Source organism: Daphnia pulicaria, chromosome 4, assembly GCF_021234035.1.
Source record: "Daphnia pulicaria isolate SC F1-1A chromosome 4, SC_F0-13Bv2, whole genome shotgun sequence".
Taxonomy (NCBI): Eukaryota; Metazoa; Arthropoda; class Branchiopoda; order Diplostraca; family Daphniidae; genus Daphnia; species Daphnia pulicaria.
Window position 1 is genome coordinate 2421308 of NC_060916.1, and position 27515 is coordinate 2448822.

The 27515-nt window shown below is 44.5% G+C and overlaps 1 protein-coding gene across 7 annotated transcripts; it reads left to right on the plus strand.

The window, feature by feature from the left end:
• Positions 1-36: 36 nt before the first annotated feature.
• Positions 37-27489, plus strand: LOC124335997 (neural-cadherin-like). Of its 7 annotated transcripts, none has more exons than XM_046789510.1 (35): positions 37-328; positions 790-2378; positions 9599-9607; positions 10357-10548; positions 10705-10951; positions 11035-11251; positions 11330-12199; positions 12275-12421; positions 12516-12704; positions 13733-13923; positions 15701-15890; positions 15981-16163; positions 16296-16485; positions 17478-17621; positions 17712-17827; positions 18012-18176; positions 19141-19278; positions 19395-19815; positions 19889-20061; positions 20163-20312; positions 20392-20802; positions 20879-21047; positions 21120-21328; positions 21401-21733; positions 21817-22023; positions 22089-22360; positions 22422-22627; positions 22701-23113; positions 23179-23565; positions 23637-23937; positions 24019-24208; positions 24433-24668; positions 25468-25686; positions 25752-25925; positions 25994-27489. In XM_046789510.1, exons 2-35 carry the CDS (start codon positions 1061-1063, stop codon positions 26116-26118), a joined length of 9102 nt encoding a protein of 3033 aa, XP_046645466.1. In that variant the 5' UTR covers positions 37-328; positions 790-1060; the 3' UTR covers positions 26119-27489. The 7 variants fall into 7 exon arrangements, with proteins under 7 accessions (XP_046645466.1, XP_046645464.1, XP_046645465.1 ...); XM_046789508.1 differs by lacking the exon at positions 24433-24668 and adding an exon at positions 24983-25224; XM_046789509.1 differs by lacking the exons at positions 18012-18176; positions 24433-24668 and adding exons at positions 18555-18719; positions 24983-25224.
• The last annotated feature ends 26 nt before the right edge of the window (positions 27490-27515 follow it).

Consider the following 27515-nt stretch of genomic DNA (forward strand, 5'->3'; position numbering starts at 1 on the left):
CCAAGGACGGAGTGAGGGGGAGAGAAGAGCACACACACACACACACACACACTAACTATACTGCTAAAGCTTCGTCGGCAGTTTGTAAAAACTTTCAGTTCGAGACCAGAAGCCGAGTGAGAGTCTTGTCGGAGCTTCGCTGGTCAACATTTTCCTCCCCGATTGAACATTTTTTAAAAATTTCTTGCTTGCAACTGAACACCGACAAAAATTTCGCATCGGTGTGTTTGGTGTGAGTGAGTGAGAGTGCATCTGTGTGATTTGTGTGTGTGTGTGTGTGTTTTATTTGAAAAGAGAAAAGGATTCGTGAATTGTCTTCAGCCATTGGGTAATCATTCAAAAAAACCTCTGCTGTTTCTGTTTCACGTCGGTTATAAAAAAAGTAGTTGAGCGGAAGTTCTTGCATGAAGTTGCAACTTTGGTTTCCCACCATTGCTGCAGCCAGCCCAGCCAGCAGCAGCAGCAGCTGTGTGTGTATGTGTGTGTGTGTCTGATGATGGATTATATTTCGTCTAGGAGCCACACATAAGACGAAAATGCTGGAGTTGTATAAATACCTGAACACGACCATCTTTTCCTCTTTCTCTCTCTTTCCTCTTCGACTATATTTACCGACTCTCTTTTTTGGCGGGTTTTGTTTTCTTTTTCAAATTTTCTTCTTCACGGTTTTGTGTTTCTATTTTGGCGCAGTCGTTGAACCTGGACCGCCGCCGTCCGCATTCCGTGTCTATCTGCCGTGTCTGCCGTACTATACCTTGAGATGCTAATCGATATACGTTATGTCTTTAGATGGCCGGCCCAACAACTACTTCAACAGCGACCATGAAGTGCTCTTGACGAGTCTGTTCCACTGCTGCTGGGCCACTGCTGAGAGAAAGGAGAAAAAAAGAAGTGTACGTTCATGCCCGCCGTCGTGTGTGTGTGTGACCCCTCGATCAATAACTTGAGCGCCGTTGCTGCTGCTGCTCCCCCTGTTGTTTGAACAAACTCTCGCCGTCTCTCTTTCTCTTCTTCTTCTATTTTCCTACCATCCAACTCCAACCGACGAGTGGATATAAAAATGGCGGCCTGGACTTTAGCTGCCAATTTGCTTTTCGTTTTATTGCGGCTGTTTGTGACGGCCGAATCCAAGAATGCTACAACAAACCCGACGTTGAGGAGTCTGGTCGTAGCTCATGATGTTCCGGCTGGATTTAGTATCGATCGGTGGGCGTCCAGCTCGCCGGAAGCCGAGTACAAGCTCCTCAGGTCGCCTTTTTCTGATCGTTTCGCATTGGTCGACAACGGTTTGCTAATGACGACGGCCAAACTGGACGCTCTAATCCATCATCCGCAACCGTTGACGCTCTACCTGGCCGAGGACGGGCCGGCTCGTAAATCCACCCACGCCGTTCAGGTTTACGTCGTCGATCGGCACCATCTCATCCGGTTCACTAAATCCGTTTACCGAGCCCACGTGACGGAGAATGCTCCGGCCGGCACCCTGGTCGTCTTCCTGGACGGATTGTCGGTCGTTGCCGAAAACGGCAGTCAAGTGAAATTCGACATCATGAGCGGCGGATCTGATGGATTCCGGATTGAGAAAATCACGGAGAGCGACGGTAACTGCACGACGAATCACACGAGCGCCCGGCTGGTGACTCGCCGGCCACTGGATCGTGAGCTGCAACCCGTTTACGATTTGGTTGTGCGAGCTGTGAGTGCTCATCCGCCCGGAACGGCTACTTGCCGTGTCATCATCAGCGTCGACGATGTCAACGACAACCGGCCCATCTTCTCTGCCCCAGAGTACCACTTTGAGGTGCCAACGACGGCCATGAAATACGACCGCATCGGACGTGTCAAGGCTGTCGACGCCGACGGCGATCACGCCATCTTCCGACTGACATCGGCCAGCAATTCGTTCGTCATGATCCCGCAAACGGGTGAAATCATTTTAATCGATCCCCAACTGCCATCTAGCAACCGCAGCTACGCTCTCCAAGTCACGGCTAAAGATCGTCGTGAGCCCGGCTGGGAAACGGAGCAGCCGGCCCGGATTTTCATCCGCACGAAACAACAAGAAGAAGAAGAAGGAGACGTGAAAGCAGCAGATCAACAAGAACATCACAACTTGGTCAAACGTCGAGCGCCACGGGCCCTCCGCCCGACGAAAAGAATCGAATTCTCCGAAGCGGATGGCGCGCCGGAAGGCAAATTGATGTTTGCCCTGGACAAACCCAGCGAGAAGGAGCGCTTCAAAGTCCGCGACGACAACCCGTGGGTGACTGTGGAGCCGAACGGCAACGTCCGAGTCAAGCGCAAATGGGACTACGAGGAGCTGGGACCGGAGAAAACCATCGATTTTTGGGTGACCATCACCAACAGCGAGGGCGGAGGTAAGAGTTTCGTTTCTACACTTCACAGACTCTCGACTTGAAATCGATCCTTCTTCTTCTTCTTGTATCTCCTTGAACTCTCTCATCTCCAGTGGCAGTAGAGGGTCTCTCTCTCTCAAGCGATAGGGAAACAATTTCCCCCCGGTTTTTATTTTCTTTCGACACACAAAAAAAGTTTTTAGCAGCAGCATCCGCCGCAGCGGATGAGCCCATCCGAGCGTGACCCCTCGTCTCTCTCGGCTCCGTCTCTCTCTGTCTGTGTGTGTGTAATAGAATCAAACCCAACTGGCATTTCCCCTATTTGTGTGTAACAATAGACAAGGGGTTCCTTTCAGAGTTGGAGGATTCTTTCTCTCTCTCTCCCCTCTCTTGGTTCCTTTTTATGGGAGGGGGGGGGGAGATGCGGAGTGAATGGATTCTCTTCGCCCCCATCGCTTTTCTCCCTCACACATTCGTCCATGTGTTGTATACTTTTATAAATATAGACAGACCCAGTAGAGGGTGATAGTTGTAGGCCTACAACACCAAGGACCGTATGGTTGTTGTCCACGGGGTTTTTATTTTCTCCCAGAGAAAACATTTTTCGGGTTGACACACACACACACACGGTAGGTTAGGTGTAGTAGTAGTAGTAGTAGCCCCCGATCATTTGTTTTCGCAGACGGACAGGCCAGACAGCCGGACTGCCATCACCAGATGTGGTTGTTTGTGTTCCACGTTAGTAGCTCTCTCTCTCTCTCTTTATTGTATACACCGGAAGTGTTCCGGGTTATCCAAATTTTTTTTTTCACAAAATAAAAAGAGAAAGGAAATTCCTCGTTTCCCTTTTCAAACCAATATGTTTGAGGTGGAAAACTCAAATAATTAACTGGATAAGAACACAGACAAATGTAAGACGAGTCACATGTGTGTGAGTCTCAAAGTAAAGAAGACGAAGAAGTTAAGAGAAGCCCGAAAGTTGTGGTTTTCCGGTCATTTGAGCATTTAGTGTCGTGGGAGTCGCTAGACAAGGATGACATGTTACTGCAGAACATCCTCAGGGCGCGGCCAACCAACGGCGTCCCGAAAAAAAAACGGGGACTATAAAATTTTTCTTGTTGTAGAAAATTGTGCCCTTTGGTCTTGTACACAACAACACAGCGTGTGTGTGTGTGTGTGTGTGTATTTCCATGAGAGAAGGGGGGAAATCTTTCCCTAGCGGAAAGATATTTCATCGGTTTTTATGATGATGATCTTTGTCGCGCGCTGGATTACACCACCGCCAGCTGGTTCTTATTTTTCCATCTTTTTTTTATTTTTTCGGTGATTATTAAATAATGCCCTGCCAAAAAATCTCGACTCGTTATGTCGACTGTTGTGGTTTCATCCGCCAGAGAGAGTTGAAAGGGCATTTTCCACGGAAGTGCCGTGTGTTCCATCACAATCAAATCACAGAGAGAAAATGAAACAACCAAAAAAGGAGAACGAAATTCATTTTTTTTTTCTGACGTTGTCGTCGTCGTGTAATTCGAGCCTTTCCTTCCTCTCTCTCCCACCGGATTGTGACGCCCCAAAGTTGAATTGAGAGCAAACGCCCTGGAAGTGCCGTTTCCGCAATGGCCATCCGCACAGAGAAAAAGGAGAGCCCCTCATCTCCTCTTCATCATAATGTTGTGTTGTAGTACTCGACGTGGGGGTATTGAAGCTCGCGCTTCCATGAATTTGATGAATTCCATCTCCCACCAGTCCATGAGGATAAGGTTGCTGCTCGTTTGTTTGCTGCTATTTGCTCGTGTGATGTGTTTTCAACATCGCAATCACTCAGCCGGAATGGCCTCATTTCGTTCTCCATCATTTTGACACTATCGATTTCTCACTGTCTCATTTTCCTCCTCTTCTTCTTCTCCGTTTTTTCCTTCTCCTATTTCCCCTCGACCGATAAATCTCTGATACACACTAGTCCCTTTTTTCTTCCTTTTTTTAAAAATAGAAAATTAAAGAAATCGACGCCATCTTCTTCCGCGTCTCATTGGTGTGGGAACGAAACCTTGTTGGATCTCACCTTTTGATATCTAAACCGTTTGGTGTGCGGAGGATCTATATTCCTCCCTCCGAAAAAGAGGGCCTCGGGGCGGGTTGCATTCATTCCGGGGTTGTGCGTGGTTTACCTGGGCAACATTTTTTATTTTATTTTTTGGGTTTTGTTACATTCATTCAGGGCCAATGTGGAATGTTTTTTTCCCTTTTTTTTTCAAACTATTGTAATGATATGAATTCCGGCGCTTTTTAAAAGATATTTTTCAATCGACCCTTCTAACCTTATTGTCACGAGTGGTCGGAAATTGCCGGGGCTCTCTCACCTGTAAGAGGCATCTCTTCACGGGCCTCTACTTCGATACAATAGCTCCGACCCGAGAAGAAATCAATAAGTGGGAATTTTTCTTCCCCTTTTTGGCAGGAATAGGAAATAACACTCGACTGCTTTTCCCTTTGCACCAGGTGGCGTTTGTCCATTTCATCATCCCAGAATTCTCTTCTTTTTTTCCGGGGTAGTATAGTACAAAGTTTTTCGTCATTTAAAATACCGAAAAAGAAACGGTTAATAAATAGGGTCGTTTTAGCTCGTAAATCTAACGTCTTGTTGTTTCTTTTTTTCGTTGTTGTTGTTGTTTTTGTGTTTCTTTTTTTAAATAGCCATAGATAGGGCAAGGCGTGTAATCATGTTTGGAGTCGGGAACACGGCCGCCGCTTCACCATCATAAAAAAAAGAAAGAAAGAAAATGAGAAAAGAAAGAATCCATACATATATATACATATATACACACACGAGGGCTAGTGTATTATATAAGAGAAATATCAAAGCTCACCCCCCTTTTTCCTTTCCCCTCCGACCGCATTCCAATAGCCGGTTAATATTCAAATGAAATTATTTACTTTTTCCCCTTTTTTTGTTTTAATTATTCACCTGGTAGAGTTTTGATCCGATCACATTTCCACATACCCACAAGAAATTTCTTTATATAAAAAAAAGTTTATTTTTTGAATTTGGCGCCATTTCAAAATAGCCGTTAAAAACGTAATAATAATAATAATCTTGGGGACTTTTTCTTTTTAATAATCCGAGGCTTATAAAACATTTTGAGGAAATTTAATAACAAAAACAAAAACGCACAAAAAAAAAGATTTTTGTAGGTTTTTTTTTTGTTTTTTTCCATGTTGACGATGCGAAACGGGTTGAAAGTGCGTGCACTCACGCAACCCGAGTAGAGTTGTTGTATAGTATGTCTACTAGAGACGCCCCCCTCCGAATAAAAAAGGAAAAAAAAATTCTTCCTTCCTTTTTTTTCAAAGAGTTTCCCATGCCATTCGAGTCCTCTATCGTAGTTTGTGTTACCTTCGGTTCTCTCTTCTTCTTTTTTTGAAAAAAAAAATGGCGGCGGGCGGTCTTTAGCTACACAGAGACAAGAAAACGTTTTTTTTTCTTTCATTTTTATCCCGAAAGAAACGCACGAAAATGGGAAAATAAAGAAACACACCTTGTTTTTTTTTTTCTTCTTTCTTTAAGGGACACTGCTGTTTATTATTATTATTTCTCTCGACCCTTTTTCTATTTAAATTTGATTTTAAACTGACGACGACCGAAAAAAAAAAATCGTTTTCTATTCATTTCAATTCAGAGAGTTCTCATTTGTTAGGTCGTTCTTCTTCTTCTTTCTGAACTAAAACGAATATTTCCGGACTGGTAGAAAAAGGAAATTTTTTTTTTTTTTTTTTTATTTAGTCACTGGTCGGTCGTGAGTTGGCCATTTTTATTTCCCCCGAAAAAATATATTCACGCTGGGCTTTTCTTTTCATCTCGTCGTGATTCCAGCGTCCGTTCGTATATATAAATACAACAATGGGCCGGCGGTCTATCTCGCTCTCTCTAAAAACCCCGAAAAAATTTAAATAATTCCATTTCGGAATGTTAATGCGCAAAAAAAAAAAGAATCAAAATGAAAATCAATCGGAAATTCCTTTTTCCAACCAAACCGAATGAAAATGAAGAGATCTTATTTTTTGTTTTTCTACTATTTTTATTCGTTGATGGTTGCAATCTCGTCTCTCGCGGTTGAATCGTTGCATAATTGCCACCTTTACGCTCTATAAAAATCTGGGGCCCCTGTTAAAATGGATCACCATTTACGTCTGTAATGATATCCATCATTACAGCACGTCCATCTTTTCCATCGCCAGGTGTTAAACGATCTTTCGGTGGGCGTAGGAAAATGTCAATTCTGACCGAAAAATATCTCACGTCCAACCCACAATTCCTTTTGAATTTTTTAAATGATAAATAAGAAAAAAAGAAAAGGAAAAATAGGAATTGTGAACTTTGAACTCTTTAAAAAAAAAAATAAGAAAACCCTCGGGGGGGGGGGGTATAGATGTTCGTGCGAAGAGCACAGAGACTCTTCTTCTCCTTTTTTTCCCACAAAGAAGACGCAGACGATTAGCGTATAGCTTTGAAGGTATATAAGAAGAGCCGATCCGATGTTGATGATGGTGGTATAACTTTTTTGAAAGGTTTAAAGGAAGAAGGGGATTATTGAGCGCCCAACTATTGATCAGACATCCCGGCCGTCTATACTATAAAGCTTAGACGTACATTCTTTCTTTTTCTTTTTCTTTTTTTTAACTATAAATAGTGGTTGTGTGTGTGTGCATAGTGCGATGATGATGAAGAAGAAGAAGAAGAAAAAAAGAATAACCGTTTAATGTCTTTTAAGAAACCGTCATGGTCATCGACCTTTTCGGTGCCCTCTGTTATGTGTGTGTCCTTTTTCATCGGCTCTTTTCTCTTTCTCTCTCTCTCCTTCACGATGATGGAATTCTTCCGTTTTGCGCCATTCAATTTGAAGAAAAAGGGGAAAAGGAAAGAAAAAATGTTTTTCCTACTTTGCTAATGAGCCTCACAACACCTGAAAATGTTTCTTTTCTCAAAGGCGCAGACACTTGTCGCCTGTGGGCTATTTTATAAGGAACGGGGGGAGGGAGAAGGGAAGAAAAAAATAGGTGACTCACGCATCATCATCATCATCATCGTGATCACGAACTTGCGGGGGGGAGAGAAAGAGCGAGAAAATAAAAAAAAATCGGAATCGGAAGGCAATGGAGGAATGCCGAGATGAATACGATGCGAAGAAGAAGAGGCTGTGTGTGTGTTAAGAGTTCTGTGCTAGTCGACTTCTTCTTCTTCTTTACACGGATCAATACCGTAACTCCGGCGTCGTGTAGAAAAAATAAAAAAATAAAAATCCTTTTTTTTCTTTTCCCCCGTGTTACCAAGGCAACCGAACATGTACAACCTCCGGCGGCGTTAATATTTGGGAGAGAGAAAGAGAAAAGGTTACCTATCGATTTCGATATGAATAAACCGACCGATGTTTTTTAGTGGGTGGGGGGGTTCCAGGTGCCGACGCTCACATCCATCGTCGATGGGGGGGTCAAAAAAGAAAGAAAAAAAAGAGGATCTCACCACTACCACCATCATCCATGGAACTCGACAATGTGCAGACGCGCGCAAGTTACACCCGAGTAAGATGAGACTGTCAAAGAAAGGAACCTTATGATAAGGGGGGGCCGGGCAGATCGTATGATAAGGATTTTTCATTCTTCACTGCTGTTGGGATAAAATGGGATCCCATCTTTTTTCATTTTATCGGTGGTGGTGGCGCTGGTGAAATTGGACACTTTTTCTTCTTCTTCCCATTTATTTTTCCAGCGTTCCGCAACGCACATGTGCACTTGAAAACGTATAGGGGGGGGGTGGTGGATGATGTGGCCGTTATGGGGGTTTGATTACGTCTACTACTCAGAAATAGACACACACAGAATAAACCGTAGATGGGTAAATATAATAGTCGAAAGGAAAATTGTCTTTTTTCTTATTTTACAATTGGAGAAACAAAAAGATCCTTGGGGGGTTCAGTTATTCCACTGAAAAATAAAATCAGGATTTTTCTTTTTCTTCTTCTTTTTGGTTGTTTCCATCCGCAATGGACGAGACCGCCCAGCGATCCGCGCGTGCGGTCCGATGCGCACGGAAATTCTTTTCTTTTTCTTCTTTTTAAAGAATCTAATCCGCACCGAAAGCCAACGTTACTCTCTGAAGGAAATGCTAATCATTCTCCTCCCCCTACTATTCGACACAGAAAAGAATGTCTGTATAAATTTCCAACGATTACCAGTTCAACCGCTGCTATATACAGCAGACAGGAGAAAGAGTAGCCGGAGAATTCTTCTTTCCTTCAACTTTTCTTTTTCTTTCGGGGCTGGATGTCTGTAGAGCGACATCCAGCTGGAAATATTTATTAGTTCCTCGAAATGTACTACCGGTTGTTACATCTAATATCCCTGTCGGCATGTCGGCCATCTTCTTTCTCTCTGTCCGAGACATTTTTCCCCATTTGATCTTGGGCGATGGGCGTCCGGCCAGCAAAGAAGAAGAGGTGCCATCTACCAGAGGGAAGTTACTGACTCTTCTTCTTCTTCTTCTTCTTCTCCACTGGGAAATGGATGACAATTTTTCCTACTTTTGCCTCGTGCCGTACACTTTATCGATCCGGCCAGTGAGAAGGAGGGAGGGGGAGTTCCCCTTCCTTCCCTTCATTCTACCGTCAGTCCGCGTCTAGAGGAATAGATTTATGTACGACGATATACTACACAGAAAGAGAGAGAGAAACGTCCGTGTCTGCTGCTGCTAGAGAGACTTGCTCCTTTCCATCGCCCGTCACTCCACCAACCAACCGACCCCATCTACTATTTCGGGGTGGATGTTATTTTCCTTCCTTCCCTTTAGACGGAAGACTCTCCCTTCGATCAATATATGAGCCAGCTAGAGAGCTGAGACTACTCCTGCCCTTTCCCCCACGAGTCCCTGGCGTTTTATACACGCACGCGCCACTGTGACGAGGTTTGGTCAATAATAACCTCCTCCTTCCCCCCTCCTGCCTTTTTTTTTCTTTTTACCCCTCTTGTTTTTCGGGTGAATCATCACCCGGTGTGTCATCTAATCAATATCGAACCCAATCTTTTCTTTCGCTTTTTAATAGAAATGTCTGAATCATCAAAAACCCCAAGCCAAAACTAACCAATCAATTTGATCTTTTTGATTTGTTCTCTTTTTAATTCATTCTCACCATGCTACTACTACTACTTCTTCTTCTACTTCTACTAATCGACGCTGTACTAACACTTAGCCGGAAGATGTAAGTAGACCCACTTAATTGCATTACGTCTTCAACTCTAAAAAAGAAAAAAAGGAAATAACATTTCTTGTTAGCGAATAAGAAGCGAATGCCCTGCAACTGTTTTTTTTTCCCCAGTGGTATTGCTATCCAATCAAAATGAAGCCTCTTCTATTCAGCCGGATTATCACACTAATCCGGGAGGAATATTCTCGATATACTTTTTAATAATAATAATAATAATAATAATAATAATAATAATATAAAGACATCCGGAGAAGGCGGAGGAGGAGCAAAAGTATAGGAAGGATAGATCCACTTGATCCCGTGATGTAGTTTCTCTTCTTCTTCTTCTCCGGAAGGATATATAAAGTTCTTCTTTTGTTTTTGTTATTGATTGATTCCGGAGGAAACGTAGAACTGGCTCGGGAGCTTTTTTATTTATTTCCCACCGGGGGGAAAAAAAAAAATAAGAAGAAAAAGTTCTTTGACCTTTTTGGTGTATAGCTCGATATTTCTTTTTCCTTTTGAGACATGGACATCTAGCGGTAGAGCTCTAAAAAAAAATGATAAAAAAATAAAGATTTCATGATCGGGAAAAGAAAAGAAGAAGTTGCATACACGATTTGTTCCAGGCGTCCGGCAAATAGATGCCGCCCGGGCATGTTGATTGTTATGAATAGGTTTTTAATGATTTTTAACACGAAATTTTTCTTCATCTTTTTCGTTATATTTTTCTAATTTCGTTTTTTTATTATTTATTCCTTCAGACACGGACAATCAGCGCGTGATTGTTCAGGTGAAGGATGTCAATGACGAGCCGCCTTACTTCATCAACCGGCCATTGCCCATGCAGGCCGTCGTCCAGCTCAATGCACCTCCAAACACGCCCGTCTTCACCCTGCAGGCTCGCGATCCCGACACGGACCATAACATCCACTACTTCCTCGTCCGAGATAGAAGTAAGAAATGAAAAATACAAATCTTTTGACTTCTTTTTAGTTTTAGTTTTGGGGGTCCCATTTCGTTTCCATTTGATGTTGTGATGACGTCAATTCCGTTCATTCCGCTTTTACTTTAATGTTTTTTTGTTTCCTTTTTGTCTCTTGAAAATGTAGCCGGCGGCCGGTTTGAGGTGGATGAACGTTCGGGCGTTGTGCGGACCCGAGGCGGTGAGCCTTTCCAGCTGGACATGGAGTACGTCCTCTACGTCAAAGCCGAAGATCAAAACGGCCGGCTGGATGAGAGACGGTACCAGTCAACCCCGGAGGAGCGGCTCTCCATTGTCGGAGGCAAACGTCCACCTCAATTCTACATGCCCAGCTACGAGGCTGAAATTCCGGAAAACCAGAAAAAAGATTCAGAGTAAAAATTGATTTTGATTCCATATTATTTTAAATTTTGAAATGATTTCATTCTAAAAAAATAAATCTATTTAAATGATTCAGCATCATTTCGGTGAGGGCCAAATCTTTTGCCGAAAGGGAAATCCGCTACACGTTGAAAGCCACCGGACAAGGCGCCGGAACGTTCAATATCGGACCTACCACCGGCAACGTCCGGCTGGCCAAAGACCTGGACTTTGAAGATTTACGTCAACCGCACGTCTATCAACTCCAGGTGACGGCGACCGAAGATTCCGGAGGATTCTCCACATCCGTCGAGGTGAGTCTCCTTGTTCTTGGCTTCCGGTTGACCCCGTTCCATCTCGTTCAATTTCCTGTTGCCTTTTGATGTTTTCAGTTGACAATTCGCGTGACGGATGTCAACGACAACGTACCCAAGTTCGAGCTGCCCGATTACCAGGCCCACAACATCGACGAAGACATTCCCGTCGGCACGTCCATCCTCAAAGTGAAAGCCACCGACTCTGATTCCGGTTCCAACGCCGAAATTGAATATTCCGTGTCTGACGATCATTTCGCCATCGACTCGAACGGCGTCATCAGCAACGGCAAGCAGCTGGACGCCGACAACAACAACGCTTACTACGAGTTCACCGTCACGGCCCGCGACAAAGGGGAATCACCCAAATCCGGCACGGCCACCGTCCGCATCTACACCAAGAACAAGAACGACGAGGAGCCGAAATTCTCGCAGGGCGTGTACACGCCCAACGTGGACGAGAACGCCGGGCCCAACACGCTGGTGACGACGGTCGTGGCTTCCGACAAGGACGGCGACAACGTCCGCTTTGGATTTGTCGGCGGCGGCACCCGATCCGGCCAGTTTGTCATCGAGGAGCTGACGGGCGTCATCCGCCTCCACAGCGGCGGAATCAGTTTGGATCGCGACAAGTACGAGCTCAACGTGACGGCCATCGACGACGGCGCCTGCTGCGGAGGCACCGGACTGACTCACACGTCGACGGCCGTCGTGGTCGTCTTCATCACCGACGTCAACGACAACAAGCCCGTCTTCTCCGAGTGCAGCTCCTACAGTCCCAAAATCGAAGAAGGAGCTCCTAATGGCAGTCCAGTCGTCCGCGTCCAGGCCACCGATGCCGATAAGGGCGTCAACGGCCAAGTCAAGTACTCGATCGTCCAGCAGCCCAACCAGAAAGGCACCAAATTCACCGTCGACGAAGAAACGGGCGAGATCTTTACCAACAAAGTAAAAAAATTCAAATTTTCTTTTCAAATCAAAACGAGTCCAAAATTCAAATTTCGTTTATTTTGCCTATCCAAGGTGTTTGATCGTGAAGGAGACGATGGTAAATTCGTTTCGGTGACGGTCAAGGCCACCGATCAGGGAGACCCATCCTTGGAGGGCGTCTGCTCGTTCACCGTCGAGATAACCGACGTCAACGATAATCCGCCCCTTTTCGATCGTCAGGTAAAGAAGAAACTTTTTTCTTTTCCTTGTTGTTTTTCTCCGATTTAATCTCTAACCGATGTTTTCTTTGTTTGTCTGCGTCTGTTATTATCAGAAATACGTGGAGAACGTCAAACAAGACACGAACATCGGGACAAACATTTTACGCGTCTCGGCCTCGGACGAGGATGCCGACAACAATGGCGCCATCGTCTACAATTTGACGGCCTACAATTCCCAGGACCTGGAATACTTTACCATCCTGCCCGAATCCGGCTGGATCGTCCTGATCAAACCGCTCGACGTAAGTCTTTGACAAACGACCTTTTTCGACTTTTAGTTTTTTGAAAAATTTTCCCGCTCTTTTTCGAAAAGACACGAAGGAGAAAAGAAGAAGAAGAATATTATTGCATGTTGATATTTTTCTTTTTCCAAACAACAAATAGCTATTATCAAAATATTTTACACACTTACACATATCATATATATATGTTAACGATTGACTGTCTCTCGGAACCACCAAATAACCCCCCCAAAAAAGGAGTTATTGCTCGGCGTAAGTATATGCAAAACTATACTCTAGTCGTATTCAATTCTTTTCTTTTATTATTATTATTAGAGTCTCTCCGGCACACATCCGCGTTATATTGTGTAGCGCGGTCGTGTTAGGAGAGACTTCCTTCCTCTCACTCTCTCTCACTCTCTTTTCCACCTGCTTGTGTGATTTGCTGTTCATTTTTAGATGACATTTAAGTGTGTATGTATTTTTCTCTCGGGGGAATCACAAGGGGGCAGGTAGATAAATGTTTCGATTTGCATCGACATTAAAAGAGAAAAAATACTGCCCGGCTGGGTGATGGATATTCTTTCGGGGTCCGTCCTCCTCCTCCGACGTGATGGATGGATTTTGAAGGAATCCCTACACACACACACACACACTCAAACACACCCACCCGTTGTTATCTCGTTAGCATTTCCCATCAAACCTATCATCACCTCGCGTGTGTGTGTGTGTGTGTGTACCGAAATGAAAAGGCGGGAACGTTTCGTTCCGTTTTCGGTTTCTCTCATTTCCAGAAAATGGAATTTCATTATTATTTCGTGATTGCAATTGACTTAAGTTTTTTAAAGTTAAAGAAAACGAAAAATGATGAATTTGAAACGTTCACCTTGCCCAGTCCCCGGATTAGAGCTTTGACACACGAGTCCCCATTCCGGCCCCGATCCTCCTCCTCGTCCTAGTCGCCCCAGTCGAAATAGTTTTAAAAAAATCGATAAGACAAAAGAAAAATGTGAAAATATCCAACCAACCCAAAATGCATGACCAAATAGCGGGACAAATTCCGGTTGCGAGTGGTGGCGGCCGATCGAGGCGATCCGCCGCTGTGGGCCGAAGTCGACGTCGAACTGGATGTGGTGGATCGCAACAACAAGCCGCCGTTGTGGGACCTGACCAACTACGGGCCCATTTTCGTCAAGGAGAACGTGACTGTCGGCACAGTCGTCACCTCCGTTAAAGCCAGGTCAGTTTTCCATGTCTCAATTTCCCCTTTTTAGTCTGTCTATACCCTCCGCAATCTCCCCACTCTCTCTCAACTTGTCAATCCCCCCATTGGTTTGCCGTGCGTTATAAGAAATTTAGAGAATTATTTAATTTTAAGTCTGTCCGTCCCGGTGCTATGAAATAACTAATCGCATCCCACACGCTAAAAGATTTTTAAATGAGGGGGTTCAATGTCAACAAGATAACCAAGGTAAGGTTTCCGTCTGTCCGTCCGTCTATCCGTCCGTCCCGAACACAAACTAATCGACAAACGACAAAAACATTTTCCAGGAGTTTGAACTAAAATAATTGGAAAAATTCAACCAAACTAACATTTTGATTTCATTATTATTTCGGGGTCTCTTTTCTCTCTCTCTCACTACTCTGTCGCTTCCTGCGAAATCCATCGGCTTCGATCGAACACATCCGCCCTCCTGTGTCCACTTCCTCCCCGCCACACACCAAAAAAACAAAAACCGCGCGAAAATTCAAAAAACAAAATTCGAACAAAATTCAAAACGCGTGAAGCGCGAGACTTACAAACTGGAAGCGGTGGCTCAGGATCGCGGTTTCCCGCCTTTATCGCGAACGGTCGAAGTCCAGATTGACGTGGTGGACCGGGCCAACAATCCGCCCGTCTGGGACCAGGTCGTCTACGGCCCGATCTTCGTCAAAGAGAACAAGAATGTCGGCGACAAAGTCGTGTCGGTCAAAGCCAGGTCTGTTTTCTCTCGCTCCTCTCTGTGTGTGTGTGTGATGTCCTCGTCCTCTTGTCTTCTCTTCTCTCCAAAAGACATTCAAAACAAAACCATTTGCTTGGCACACAGCATTTCAGCACGCGCCATTCATATTTCATTTTAAAAAAGCAAATATTAATTCAACAAACTGTTAACGGAAACTCATCGTTCGTCCTCGTCCCGGTAGATGAAGAGCAACAATTTGGTTTGTTATAGTCCGTCCACGTCCTCTCTTCGTTCTGTCCGCGTCCTTCTTCTTCTCCGTGTGTCCAGTCTTCTGTACATATATTACTTAGACGACATTAACTTTGACCAAAAAACACGCTCACGCAGCAGCACAACACTGCCCTCAATTGCTACTAATCGTCTGAACTTAAATGATAACTGTACGTAGAGGTTTCTATATGTCTTCCCACTTTGTTTTCTGGTCTGGGAATAATCATTTTGTGTAAAAAACAAAAAAACTCACCGGGTGATTGGTCTAACTCTTTAACTGTGACTTACATGTTTGTCCCGTCCGATGCACGAACAAAAATCTGGTTTGGTTTTACGTTATTTTTTATGTTTCGGTTTGGAATTGTTAGCTAACACAAAACACCAGTTGAATTGTCCGCGTCTGCCACTGTGGAAATTGAATTAAGACATGAACTGAAAAATAAGAGAAAATCACGAATCTGTAGTCTCGTTAGCTAAAAACAAAAAAAACGCACGCCAAATTGACATCGTGATCTATCTGTTATATAGTTTCAACAATCAAAAGACAGTGTGTCTGTCACCAATAGTGTGTCCCAATCAAAACAAATCCTGATAGTGTGTTATGTGTATGTCCTCTTCAATGTACAAGTAGTCGTCTGCAGTGTTCTGCTGCTTTTATGTGGCTGAAAAAGAATCCCGATTGTCTTTCCTTTTGTTTGTTCTCTCCTTTTTATTTTAGTTGTGTTTGTATTTCGCGCACTTTTATTTTGCCTGTCGTCTAACTTTGTTTTGTGTTTCATTTTCAAATTGTCTCGAAAAAATCAGTTCGGGTATCGAAGGCAATCCGACCGTCTTTTATCGGCTGATTCGAGGCTCAACGGCTCAGACCAACAAGTACGACACGTTCTACTTGCAACAGCGGGCCGACAACGGCCATACATGGGCCGATATCAAAGTCAACCATCCGCTGGATTACGAGAATATCAAAGAATACAATCTGACCATTCGTGTCGAGGTAATCGAGACTCGATCGTTTAGTTACGTCTGTGTCGTTGGGTTGTTGGTTTCTAAACTTCGGTCGCGTGACTTTTCGTCTCGTCTATAGAACAACGGCGTCCAGCAACTGGCCAGCGAGGCCACCGTTTACATTGTCCTGGAAGACGTCAACGACGACATCCCGCTGTTTACCGAGCGTGAGCAAGAGACAGTGCTGGAGGGCGAACCCATCGGTACGGGCGTGACCAGAGTCAACGCCATCGACAAGGACGGAACTTTTCCCAACAATCAGGTCCGTTTTCCTTTTATTATTATGATCGCCCATAGAATTTGTGTTTGTTTTTTTCAAAATTGATTGGCCGTTTAATTAAATTTAAAAATCCGGTAATGTTTAATTAAATATAACGATGAATAACATTCTTAGGTTTATTACGGCATCGTCGATTCACCCCGTAACGAGGGCAAGGATTACTTTGAAATCAACGAGCAGACGGGCGAGATCTTCACCAAAATAGTGTTTGATCGTGAGAAACAAGCGGCCTACGCCCTAGAAGTCGAAGCCAGGGACGGCGCTCCTTCGGCTCGACCCAATAGCAACGGCCTGCCCAACACAGGTTAGTTCCACTCCGGCAATTTTCGTGATTGGCGAGAGGGGCAAACACAAATATTATATAACCCTTTGATGTTCCCCCAGTCCATCATCAAAGCAGATGCGTAGCCGACACCCATTTTCTTTTTTGATTTATGAGAGAATTAAGTATTATGTATAACCCCCTTTGGGCTATTTGAATCGAATCTTATCATCCCCGGACAAATCCAATCATATGCGATGAATCGTAATTAGTTTTCCACCCCGGCGGATGTTCGAAACTCACATGATTGCGCCAATTCAAATTAATATCCTGAATTTTGAAATTGGCGTGGAAAATTGCTGGCTCACAAGATTCCCAGCCGGGGAGCTGCTACGTATATATAAGAGTCTGAATTCAATGTCCGGTTCGTTTTAGTAACGGCCAGTATTTCCCACGAGTCACAACTGCCCAACAGTCGGACCCAACTTTATCGTTGGCACACAGAACTTTAGCTAAAGATAAAAATAAATAATTCGGTTGTTATTATCAAATCTGGCCGTGACGGACGAATCAAGGTGAAGTTAGCGTGAAAGACAAATCCGTGATGTTTTTTCTTCTCTTCTTCCACTCCCCCGTAAGTCCGCCGGATATCGGATTAGTCAACTTTTTGTTTGTCTTAACTTCCCTCACGAATAAACTTGGGAGAATCCAACTTAAATGTTACTACTATCTTATCTTCGAATGGGCTTTGATTATTGTTCTGTAGCCCCCGAATTCCCAATCCAATCAACGTCGCTTTTTCACTAATGAGTATAGACACGGACGGCTTCTGCCACTTTTGGTAGACAGATACCAATAAGGCCCGTTTCATTCACGCCGAAAAGGGCTTCATTACGAGCCTTTTCTTTTGCCCGGTCAATCAATGACGGAATCCCCCATTCATTAAGTTGTTCAAGGGGTTTTTGAATGGGGAAGGCGTAGGCCCTTGAATGGTTTCTCATTAATTTTGATTGACCTGCTGTATTTTTTTCTAGTGACGAAATTCATTCGTATCGGAATCGCCGATAAGAACGACAATCCGCCCTATTTCGACAAGACTCACTACGAGGCCGAAGTGGACGAGAACGAAGATATCCAGCACACGGTGCTCACCGTCACCGCCAAAGATCTCGACGAGTGTAAGTTTACTTTTAGCTCTCAAATTTTCAATTTGCATTTCAAATGAATCAAAAATTCAATTTCCTTCTCCGTCCTCCCCACTTCGCCAGCCTCGAAAATCCGTTACGAAATCACTCGCGGTAACTTGGGAGGAGCTTTCGCTGTCAAGAACATGACGGGCGCCATTTACGTGGCCGGACCGCTCGACTACGAGACCCGCAAAAGAGTAAGTTTTTCCTCCCACTTATTTCCATTAATTTATTGTTTAATTTAAAAAAAAAAATGAATTAAATGCGCGTTGTGAGCGAGAGAGAGTCAAATTTAAATGGGGGTTAGAAACCAAAAGGAAATTCTTTTATAAAAATAATTGAAAACACGGAAAAAATGTGTGTGTGGGGTGCAACAAATAGTACGAGCTGCGCTTGGTAGCCTCTGACAATCTCAACGAGAACTACACGACGGTGGTCATCCACGTCAAAGATGTCAACGACAATCCGCCAGTGTTCGACCGGCCCACCTACGAGGCCCAAATCACCGAGGAAGACGATCGCAACTTGCCTAAGCGCATCCTACAGGTCTCGCAATTGTGTTCCAAAAAGAACCAAACCACCTCACAATTATATTTTTGCATCGAAATCCTCCCCCTCCATCGTCGCTCTCTCTCTCTCTCTGGGTTTTTTCACTTAATTTGAATTTGGAATATTCTCGCGCTCATTAGACGCATGGCTTCACGTTTTAATTGTATTTTGTTATTTTTACATTTGAAATTTTTTAAATTATGATTTTTTTTTCTTAATTTTACCAAACAATTCTCATTTTATCTTTTCTTTTGCATCGTGCTTGTTTTTTTCTTCCCCCGCTTCTTTTTTCATTTGTTATCACCTCCTTCCTCTTCGGTTGGCCACACAAACACAACAAACACAAACACAAACAAACAAAAACAAAAAAATCAGTACGACCTGACATTGGTGGCGTCTGACAGTCTGAACGAGAGTGTCACACGGGTGGTGATCCTCATCAAGGACTCCAATGACTTGCCGCCCATCTTCAATCAGACAATGTACACCGCCCACGCCTTGGAGGAGCTGGCCGATCCTCTCCCTTTTAAACTTCTGCAGGTAGCATCCACACCTCAACTCTCTCCGGATTTGATCCAACTCTTTTTTCTTTCATCTATCCCCAAAAAAGAAATCCGGATGAATTTGTTCAAAATTCCTTTTTGTTATTATTATTTTTGTAGATCTTTTGGTTTGTCCCCAGTCAAAAGTAATTCGTAGTCAAAAGTCCGTCTAGATTTGATTCCATTCGATTTTGATTCTAGACATGTTAGCTTGTAGCATTTTGTGGTGTTATTTTTGCACCCAACGGCATGGACTTGTTTGGCATGACGGAATAAGCATGAAGCCTCATAAAATCCTCTGCTCCATCCCTTTTTTTTATCCCTGCAAAATTGCCTTACGTTACATACGACGACTAATTCATATCTCTCTATAACACGATACCCAAAAAACAAACGGAAACAAAACAAAAAATATACAGGTGACTGCCACTGACGGTGACAAGGATCGCGAGCAGAACATCGTCTATTTCCTGACGGGTCAAGGTATCGATCCCGACAATCCGGCCAACAGCAAATTCGATATCAACCGAACGACGGGCGAAATCTACGTCCTGAAAGTAAGTGGATTGGGTTTATCGATTATCAGGTGGCGCAGCCCAGTTGCCCGGCTGACTGTGCATTATTGACTGGACGTGCTATTTCATTTTATTTTACTTTTTTTGCGATTGAATAGCCACTGGATCGCGATCAGCCCAACGGACGTCCCCAATGGCGTTTCACCGTGTTTGCCCAGGACGAGAAAGGCGAGGGACTTGTGGGTTACGCCGACGTCCAGGTCAATTTGAAGGACATCAACGACAATGCGCCACTCTTCCCTCACGGCGTCTACCTGGGCAATGTGACGGAAAACGGGACGGCCGGCATGGTGGTCATGACGATGACGGCAGTCGATTACGACGATCCCAACGAAGGATCCAACGCCAAATTGACCTATTCCATCGAGAAGAACGTCATTGACGAGAACACGGGCATGCCCATCTTTGAGATCGAGTCGGAGACGGGAGTCATCAAAACGGCAGTGCCCGGCCTGGATCGTGAAAAGACGCCCGACTATTCGATTCAAGTGGTTGCCATGGACGGGGGCGGACTCAAAGGTATACACACACACGTCAAAACTTGGCCGGCCTGAATGAGCTCAACAGTCTTGACTTTTATTGGATGTTATAGGAACGGGCACGGCGTCCATTAGAGTCAAGGATATCAACGACATGCCGCCACAGTTCACCAAATCCGAATGGTACACTGAAGTTGACGAAACGGACGGCATCGCCTTACCCGACGCCCCCATTCTGACTGTCACCGTTCACGATGAAGACGAGACCAACAAATTTCATTACAAGGTGCGTGTGCCGTTTCAAATTCCCCGCCGACTATTTTCTTCTCTTCCGTCTCAAATTGGATTGGAGTTGACGACATTTTTATATTGCGTAACCCTTTAAAGGTGATCGAGAGCAGCGGATTCGGCGCCGATAAGTTCACCATGGTCCGCAACAACGACGGAACTGGTTCGCTCAAAGTCGTCCAGCCTCTCGACTACGAAGATAAACTTCAAAGGAACGGATTCCGTTTCATGATTCAAGTCAACGACAAGGTTGGATCCATTTTTCTCAAGTCATCACATTTTTTTAAACATTCATTTTTAATATGACAATGTCAAAAAAAAATCCCAGGGCGAGGACAATGATAACGACAAGTATCACGTTGCCTATTGCTGGGTGAACGTCAAATTGCGTGACATCAATGACAACAAGCCGCTCTTTGAGAAAGCCAACATCGAGACTTCCGTTTATGAGAACGCTGAAGTTGGCAAGAGTTTGGAAACGTTCCGCGCCACTGATCCGGATCAAGGAGGCAAAAGCAAAGTTTCCTTCGCCATCGATCGAGCCTCGGATCGTCGGCGTCAGTTCGCCATCAATCAGAACGGCACCGTCACCATCCAGCGCCATTTGGATCGTGAAGACACTCCGCGTCATCAGGTGAAGATCCTGGCCATCGACGACGGCGTTCCGCCCAAGACGGCAACAGCTACTTTGACAGTTATCGTCCAGGACATCAACGACAACGCCCCGCGGTTCCTCAAGGTAAAATTCAAATTTTTCCAAAAAAGATTCCAGCGGATCCATTTTTTATACTTTCTTTTCCTGGCGAAAATTGTAGGATTATCGACCGGTTCTACCCGAGCACATGCCACCAAGAAAAGTCATCGAGATCCTGGCAACTGATGATGATGATCGTTCAAAAGGCAACGGACCTCCGTTCTATTTCCGTCTAGATCCTAACGCCGACGACGAGATTCGAGCCTCATTCAAAATCGAACACGATCCGAGTATATACTATAAATATTTGAGTTTGGTTTGATAAAAGTTTGGATCCATTTGACGATTTGATTTATTCACAGAGGGAGCCAACGGAGACGGAATGGCCATTGTTTCGTCGTTGCGGTCGTTCGATCGGGAGCAGCAAAAAGAGTTCCACGTGCCTATAGTCATCAAGGATTCAGGCAATCCGGCCATGTCTGGCACGTCGACGTTGACAGTTATCATAGGCGACGTCAACGATAACAAAATGCAGGCCGGCGCCAAAGACATTTTTGTTTACAATTACATGGTCAGTTTTTGTTTTGAGTTGATATCAAATTCCGGCGGATTTTTATCTGAATGTTAACATTTTTTGGAGCAGGGCCAGGCGCCAGATACGGAAGTCGGTAGGGTTTACGTCTACGATCTCGACGATTGGGATCTGCCGGACAAGAAATTCTACTGGGACACGAAGGAGCACCCGAATTTCTCGCTCCACCAGGACACTGGCATGTTGACTATGCGCCACGGAACGCGGGATGGCAAGTACCACCTCCGATTCCGCGTCTACGACCGCAAGCACACCCAAGTCGACGTGCCGGCCAACGTCACCGTCACCGTCAGAGAAATCACTCACGAGGCTGTCACCAGTTCGGGTTCCATCCGCATAGCTGGCATCTCGGACGAAGATTTCATCCGCATTTGGGATTATAGGGTAGGTTTTCCAATTGGATCCAATTTCTTCCTGATTTCCCCACGGGGCTCTATAACCCTGGCCGGATTTTTATTATTCTCTAGACCCAAGATATTGTCAAGAGCAAAATCGATAAACTGCGTGATAAACTGGCCCAGCTTCTGGCTATCGATCGGGAAAATGTGGATATTTTTAGCGTCCAGTTACGTCAACAACGTCCCCCCATTACGGATGTCCGCTTCTCTGCCCACGGCTCTCCCTATTACAAACCCATCAAACTTAACGGCATTGTCCTCCAGCATAGAGAAGAGGTTCGTATCATCGTCATTTTTCTTCTAAAAAAAGAAAATCTTTTTGAAATGGGCCTTTCCGTTAGATCGAAGCTGAAGTGGGCATCAACATCACAATGGTGGGCATTAACGAGTGCTTGAAGGAGAATCAAGCCTGCGAAGGATCTTGTACAAATATTATGGAAGTCAGCACTTTGCCGTACCTGATCAATGCCAACAAAACGGCCCTCGTAGGCGTGCGGATCGATATCCAACCAGAGTGCACTTGTGGTGCCCGTAATTTCACTCGCGATGAAAGCTGCCGGAATAATCCATGCCACAATGGCGGAAGATGCGTCGAAGGCCGTTATGGTGTCACGTACGTTGATTTTCTCAAACTTGACAAATCTTTGATTTAAAAATTTCCGTTTTTCCTATAGATGTCAATGTCCAAGTGGCTACGACGGACCTCGTTGTCAGCAAACTACCCGCACTTTCCGCGGCAGTGGTTGGGCTTGGTATCCGGCGTTGGAAATGTGCGAAAATTCCCATCTCAGTATCGAGTTCCTCGCTAAGAAACCGGACGGAACTCTGCTCTACAACGGACCGATGGTGCCACCGGAATCGGAGGAAACTCTCATTTCAGGTTTGACCATCTTCGTTTTGACGTGAATTTCTAGTGATAACTTTGATTGTTAATCTTTGATTGTTCGTCACAGATTTCATCGCTTTGGAATTGGAGTCGGGTAATCCGAGATTGTTGATTGATTTCGGCTCCGGAACGCTGGAACTCAAAATCAAATTGAACAAGACGACGCATCGTTTGGATGATGGCGACTGGCATCGTCTTGACATTTTCTGGGACACGGAGAATGTCCGGATGGTGTTGGATCTCTGTCGCTACGCCACCATCTACGAGCCGGAAGACGGAACTGCTTCCATCTTCAACACTTCTGCCTGCGAAGTCAAGGGGGTTATCCCGCCGTTCAACGAATACCTGGACGTCAGTTCGCCATTGCAAATCGGTGGTGTCTCACACGCTTCTCTCGATCCGTCTCAATTCCGTTGGGATCATCTTCCGCACGGAAAAGGTTTCAGCGGCTGCATCCGTAATTTCATTCACAACAGCAAGGTACTTTTTTTTCCGTTTTCTTATTCCGTTTCGAATCATTTAACATTTGTATCTCTTGCGAAAAGATCTACGATCTGGCAGAACCCGGAATGTGGCAGGGAAGTCAGCCTGGATGCGCTCCGCTGGATGAGCTTTGCTCCGGAAACGAAATTTCCGGAACTGGCGTCACTTCCTTTGGTCGACCGACTTCATCCGGCTGCGGTGAACACGGAAGCTGCGTCGGGTCCTTATCCGAGCCGCGTTGTGAATGTCGTCCAGGTTGGACCGGACCGGGTTGTAACCAGGAAACCATTCCGGCTACTTTCAATCCTCAGAGCTACGTCAAATACGCTCTGTCCTTCGAACCGGTTAGTTTCATCACGGCCATCCAGCTGCGTTTCAGGACGAGAGAGGAGCACGGAGAACTGTTCCGGGTTTCTGACCAACACGCCCGCGAATACGGAATTCTGGAAGTATGTCAAATCATTTAAAAGCCTTCGATTGATTCGACCCAGTTGCTGATTTTTTCCGTTGTTTTTCTTAGATCAAGGACGGCAGATTGCGATTCCGCTTCAATTTGAACAGCTTGAGAACGGAAGAGAAAGATTTGTGGTTGACGTCCATCACCGTCAACGACGGCCAATGGCACACGGTCAAAGTGAGTCGTTTCGGATCGGCCGCCATGTTGGAACTGGACGGTGGAGAAGGCCGCCGTTACAACGAAACCTTCATCTTCGAGGGCCACCAGTACATGCAAGTCGATAAGCAGGAGGGTGTCTACGCTGGAGGCAAGGCGGAATACACTGGCGTCCGCTCGTACGAAGTTTACGGCGATTACCAGAAAGGTCCGTCGTGTTTTGTTTTTTAGTTATCCATCCATAGTCTCCGAGAAACATATTTTGAGAGCTATGATTATTTGTTGACAGGCTGTTTGGATGACATCCGTTTGGAATCGAAACCTCTTCCGTTGCCTCCAGCCCTGAATGGAACCCAATGGGGTCAGGCGACAACTTCGCACGGTGTCCGTCGTAATTGCCCGTCCAACAATCCATGCTCCAACGTCATCTGCCCACTTCCATTCGAATGCAATGACTTGTGGATGGACTACGAGTGCAGGTACATTTTTTAAACAATTCTAATTAATTAAGCGGATCCCTCTCTACTTCTTGGTTCTAACTTGACCGATTCTATGGTCACCAAATCTTTTCATTAAAACGCCCAATAGTCAAAAGGGAAAAGGGAATATGTTAGTAAATATAATTTCAATGATAAACGGTTAAAAACAAAAACAAAACAAAAAAAACAATCAAAACCTTTGGTCCAAAAAAACAAACAAAAAGTTGCGGCGAGTCCAAGGTGATGACACTGGACGGCAAGGGCTGCATCGACCGAGATGAATGTCTCACCAACCCTTGCCTCAACGGCGGCATTTGCATCAATCGCGAGCCGTACTACCTGTGCGACTGCCCGGACGGCTACTTTGGAGAGAACTGTGAAGTCCACCAACAAGGGCAAATCGTCCGGTTGAGCATGGGTGCTTTGGCAGCCATCCTCGTCTGCCTATTGGTTATTCTCAGTGAGTTTTTCTTTCCCAAAAAGAAACCCAATTGTTTTTCCACCCGTTGCACTATGTGGTTCAGTATTTTTTGAGAACGGCAATTGGGGATGATTGGAGGTAAGTTTTATTTTTTTCCGTGTGGTAATGATTGTTTCTTGCTAGTTCCCACTCGCACACCTGATTGTTAAAAAAAACCATTTGGCGTATTTATTTTATTTTCCTTTTTTCCTCGCACTCGATCCGGCGAAAATTTCTAAAACCCAAAAAAAATGTTGGCCGTCGTCGGTTTTTCGGTATTTTTGTTATTATGATTTGGCACCACTATTTTTTAGTTGTCCTGCTGGTCAGAGTAAATACGGAAGTAGTTGCCGCGACGTGGACGAATGCGCTTGGCGGCCGTGTCGCCGTTTCGGCTCGACCTGCGTCAATTACCAAGATGAGCGCGGCTACGAATGCATTTGCCCGCTCGGCTACATGGGCAAACATTGCGACCTGGAAGTGATGACGAGCGCCACCATCACCACCTCCACTGATTTCATCATTGCTATCATCGCTTGTCTCGCCACCCTCCTCCGTATGTGTCTCGTCACCAAAATCCGCACTTTACTTTTTCTTTTAAAATTTAATTACCAGTCGTCTTCCTTTTCTTTACCTGTTCTCTCTTTCTTCTTCTCCATGAAAAGGTAAGGCCTTGACTTGTGTCCTAGAGGTCACATTAAATCTTGGCGGAATTCTTTTATTTTACACGTGTCTATCCCCTTCCGATTTCTCTTGGTATTGGGGCCGCCAATTAAAATTTCGTTTCTCCTCTGTGCAGTTATGGTGCTGATTTACGTGGTGTACAGCCGTCGAAGGGAATCTACAGTTCGTTACGCCGGTCCCGATGACGACGTCCGTGAAAACATCATCAATTACGAAGATGAAGGCGGCGGCGAAGATGACATGACGGCCTACGATATCACGCCGCTCCAAATTCCCATCGGCGGCCATGGATTGGGACTCGGCTACGACACCATGAAAGGAGGCAAAATTCCATGTAAGTTTTTTAATTACCATTTTTTAATTGGTCCCAATTGACTCCTAACATTTTCTCTTCGACAGACCACTCTCCAGCGCCAATGATGATGAGCGGCGAGCCGAATGTCGGTGTCTTCATCGACGATCACAAGCGAAGAGCCGACACGGACTTGAACGCTCCGCCCTACGATGATTTGCGCAACTACGCTTACGAAGGAGGCGGTAGTACAGCCGGATCCTTATCTTCTCTAGCGTCTGGTTAGTCTATTCTTTTTTCTTTTTGACTGAAGAAACTTTTGACTGACGTTTGAAACTTTTGATCGCAGAGGACGACGAGCAGGATTTCGATCATCTTAACGGCTGGGGTACGCGGTTCCAGAAGTTGGCCGACATGTACGGCGAGGGCGACAGTGAAGAGGAAGAGGAGGAAGAAGAAGAGGACATTCATTAAAGAAAGAAACCAAAATAAGAAAGAAAAAGAGTCAGACGAAAAGCTGTGCCCTCTCACCCCTTTTTCAGCACTGCGCTCAAGCTGATTCCATTCCTATCGTCTTATTCTTTTGTTTTCCTCCCCCCAGTCTCTTGAAAAAGAAGAAGAAGAAAAGAAACCACCACCTATGAGGCCAGCCCTTGAAGATGGCGTCCTCACTTTTGTCAACAATCTGGTCAAATAATTTTTTCAATGTGTGAAAAACATTCCAAAGGAAAGGAAAAATGCGAGAAAAAACGGACTCTCTGCGAAGTCCGTCGCGTTCAGCGGCTTGGCTGCTCAATTTTTCTAGATTTCAAAACAAACAAACAAAAAAGACAATTAAACAAAAAAAAATTTAAGAATAATAATTAGTAAATATTTTAGAGGAACAAGAGGAAAAAGAAAAAATTCGCGGATCCAGCGGATGTTTTTTTTTTTTAATTCTATATCTGCCGTTTCCCGGAAAATTTATGATTTTAAAAAAAAAAGAATTTCGTGCTGTAGGTTATGTTTTGACGATGTTTCACTCACACACACAAGTTTTCACGCCGACACTGTCCTACTGTTTTTATCTCTCCCTCACCTTCGATAGATTTTCTATTTCAAATGTTGCCAATTTTTTTTGAGAAGATGTGTGCATATGAAAAAGTGTCACTTTTTTTGTTTTGTTTGGGTTCATTTGGACAATACTCGTACTCGCTTCCCACTCGCCAGTTGCCACTCATTTGATTGAGTTGTATTTTATTAGGGAATTCATTTGTTTTCTTAATTCGTAAAAAAACAAAAACAACAAGAGTGCTATCGCCATTCTCGGTCGGACCCTACTTTTATTTTTTCGTCTCGTCTCACTTATACTCTATAATAATTACCGTTCCTAAACCCAGCGAAGAAAGTTAAATAATTATGTGAAAGAAGTAGATTTACCCCCCAAAAATTCTTCTGATTGATCGACTCTTTTTTGTTTTTTTTTCTAAATAATCATTCGATTCATTGTATCAATGTTTGTTTATCTGGGTGGGGATGAAAGTGTGTCTTGTGCATTCTTTTGTTTTATTATTGCATGATCTCAGTCGTTATGGTACCGAGTGCCGATAATGTGCGAGCCAAAAATGAGAGACATGAAAAGACGCGAGCGGAGATTCACTGCCATATACATAAGACGAATCATTTTCTTTTCTTTCGGATTTAAAAACAAAACTTTGCTGACCATTTTAACTCTCCTCTGGGCAGTATTTGAAGAAAAAAAAAATAATCATTTTGTTTTCATTATATTTATAATATCGATCCAGGCGACTCCCTGCTCTTTCCTATTTCAATCCAATAATTCGACCAGTCGTTTTTCAATCATTTTTTTAAAAAACCACTTGCAAACATAA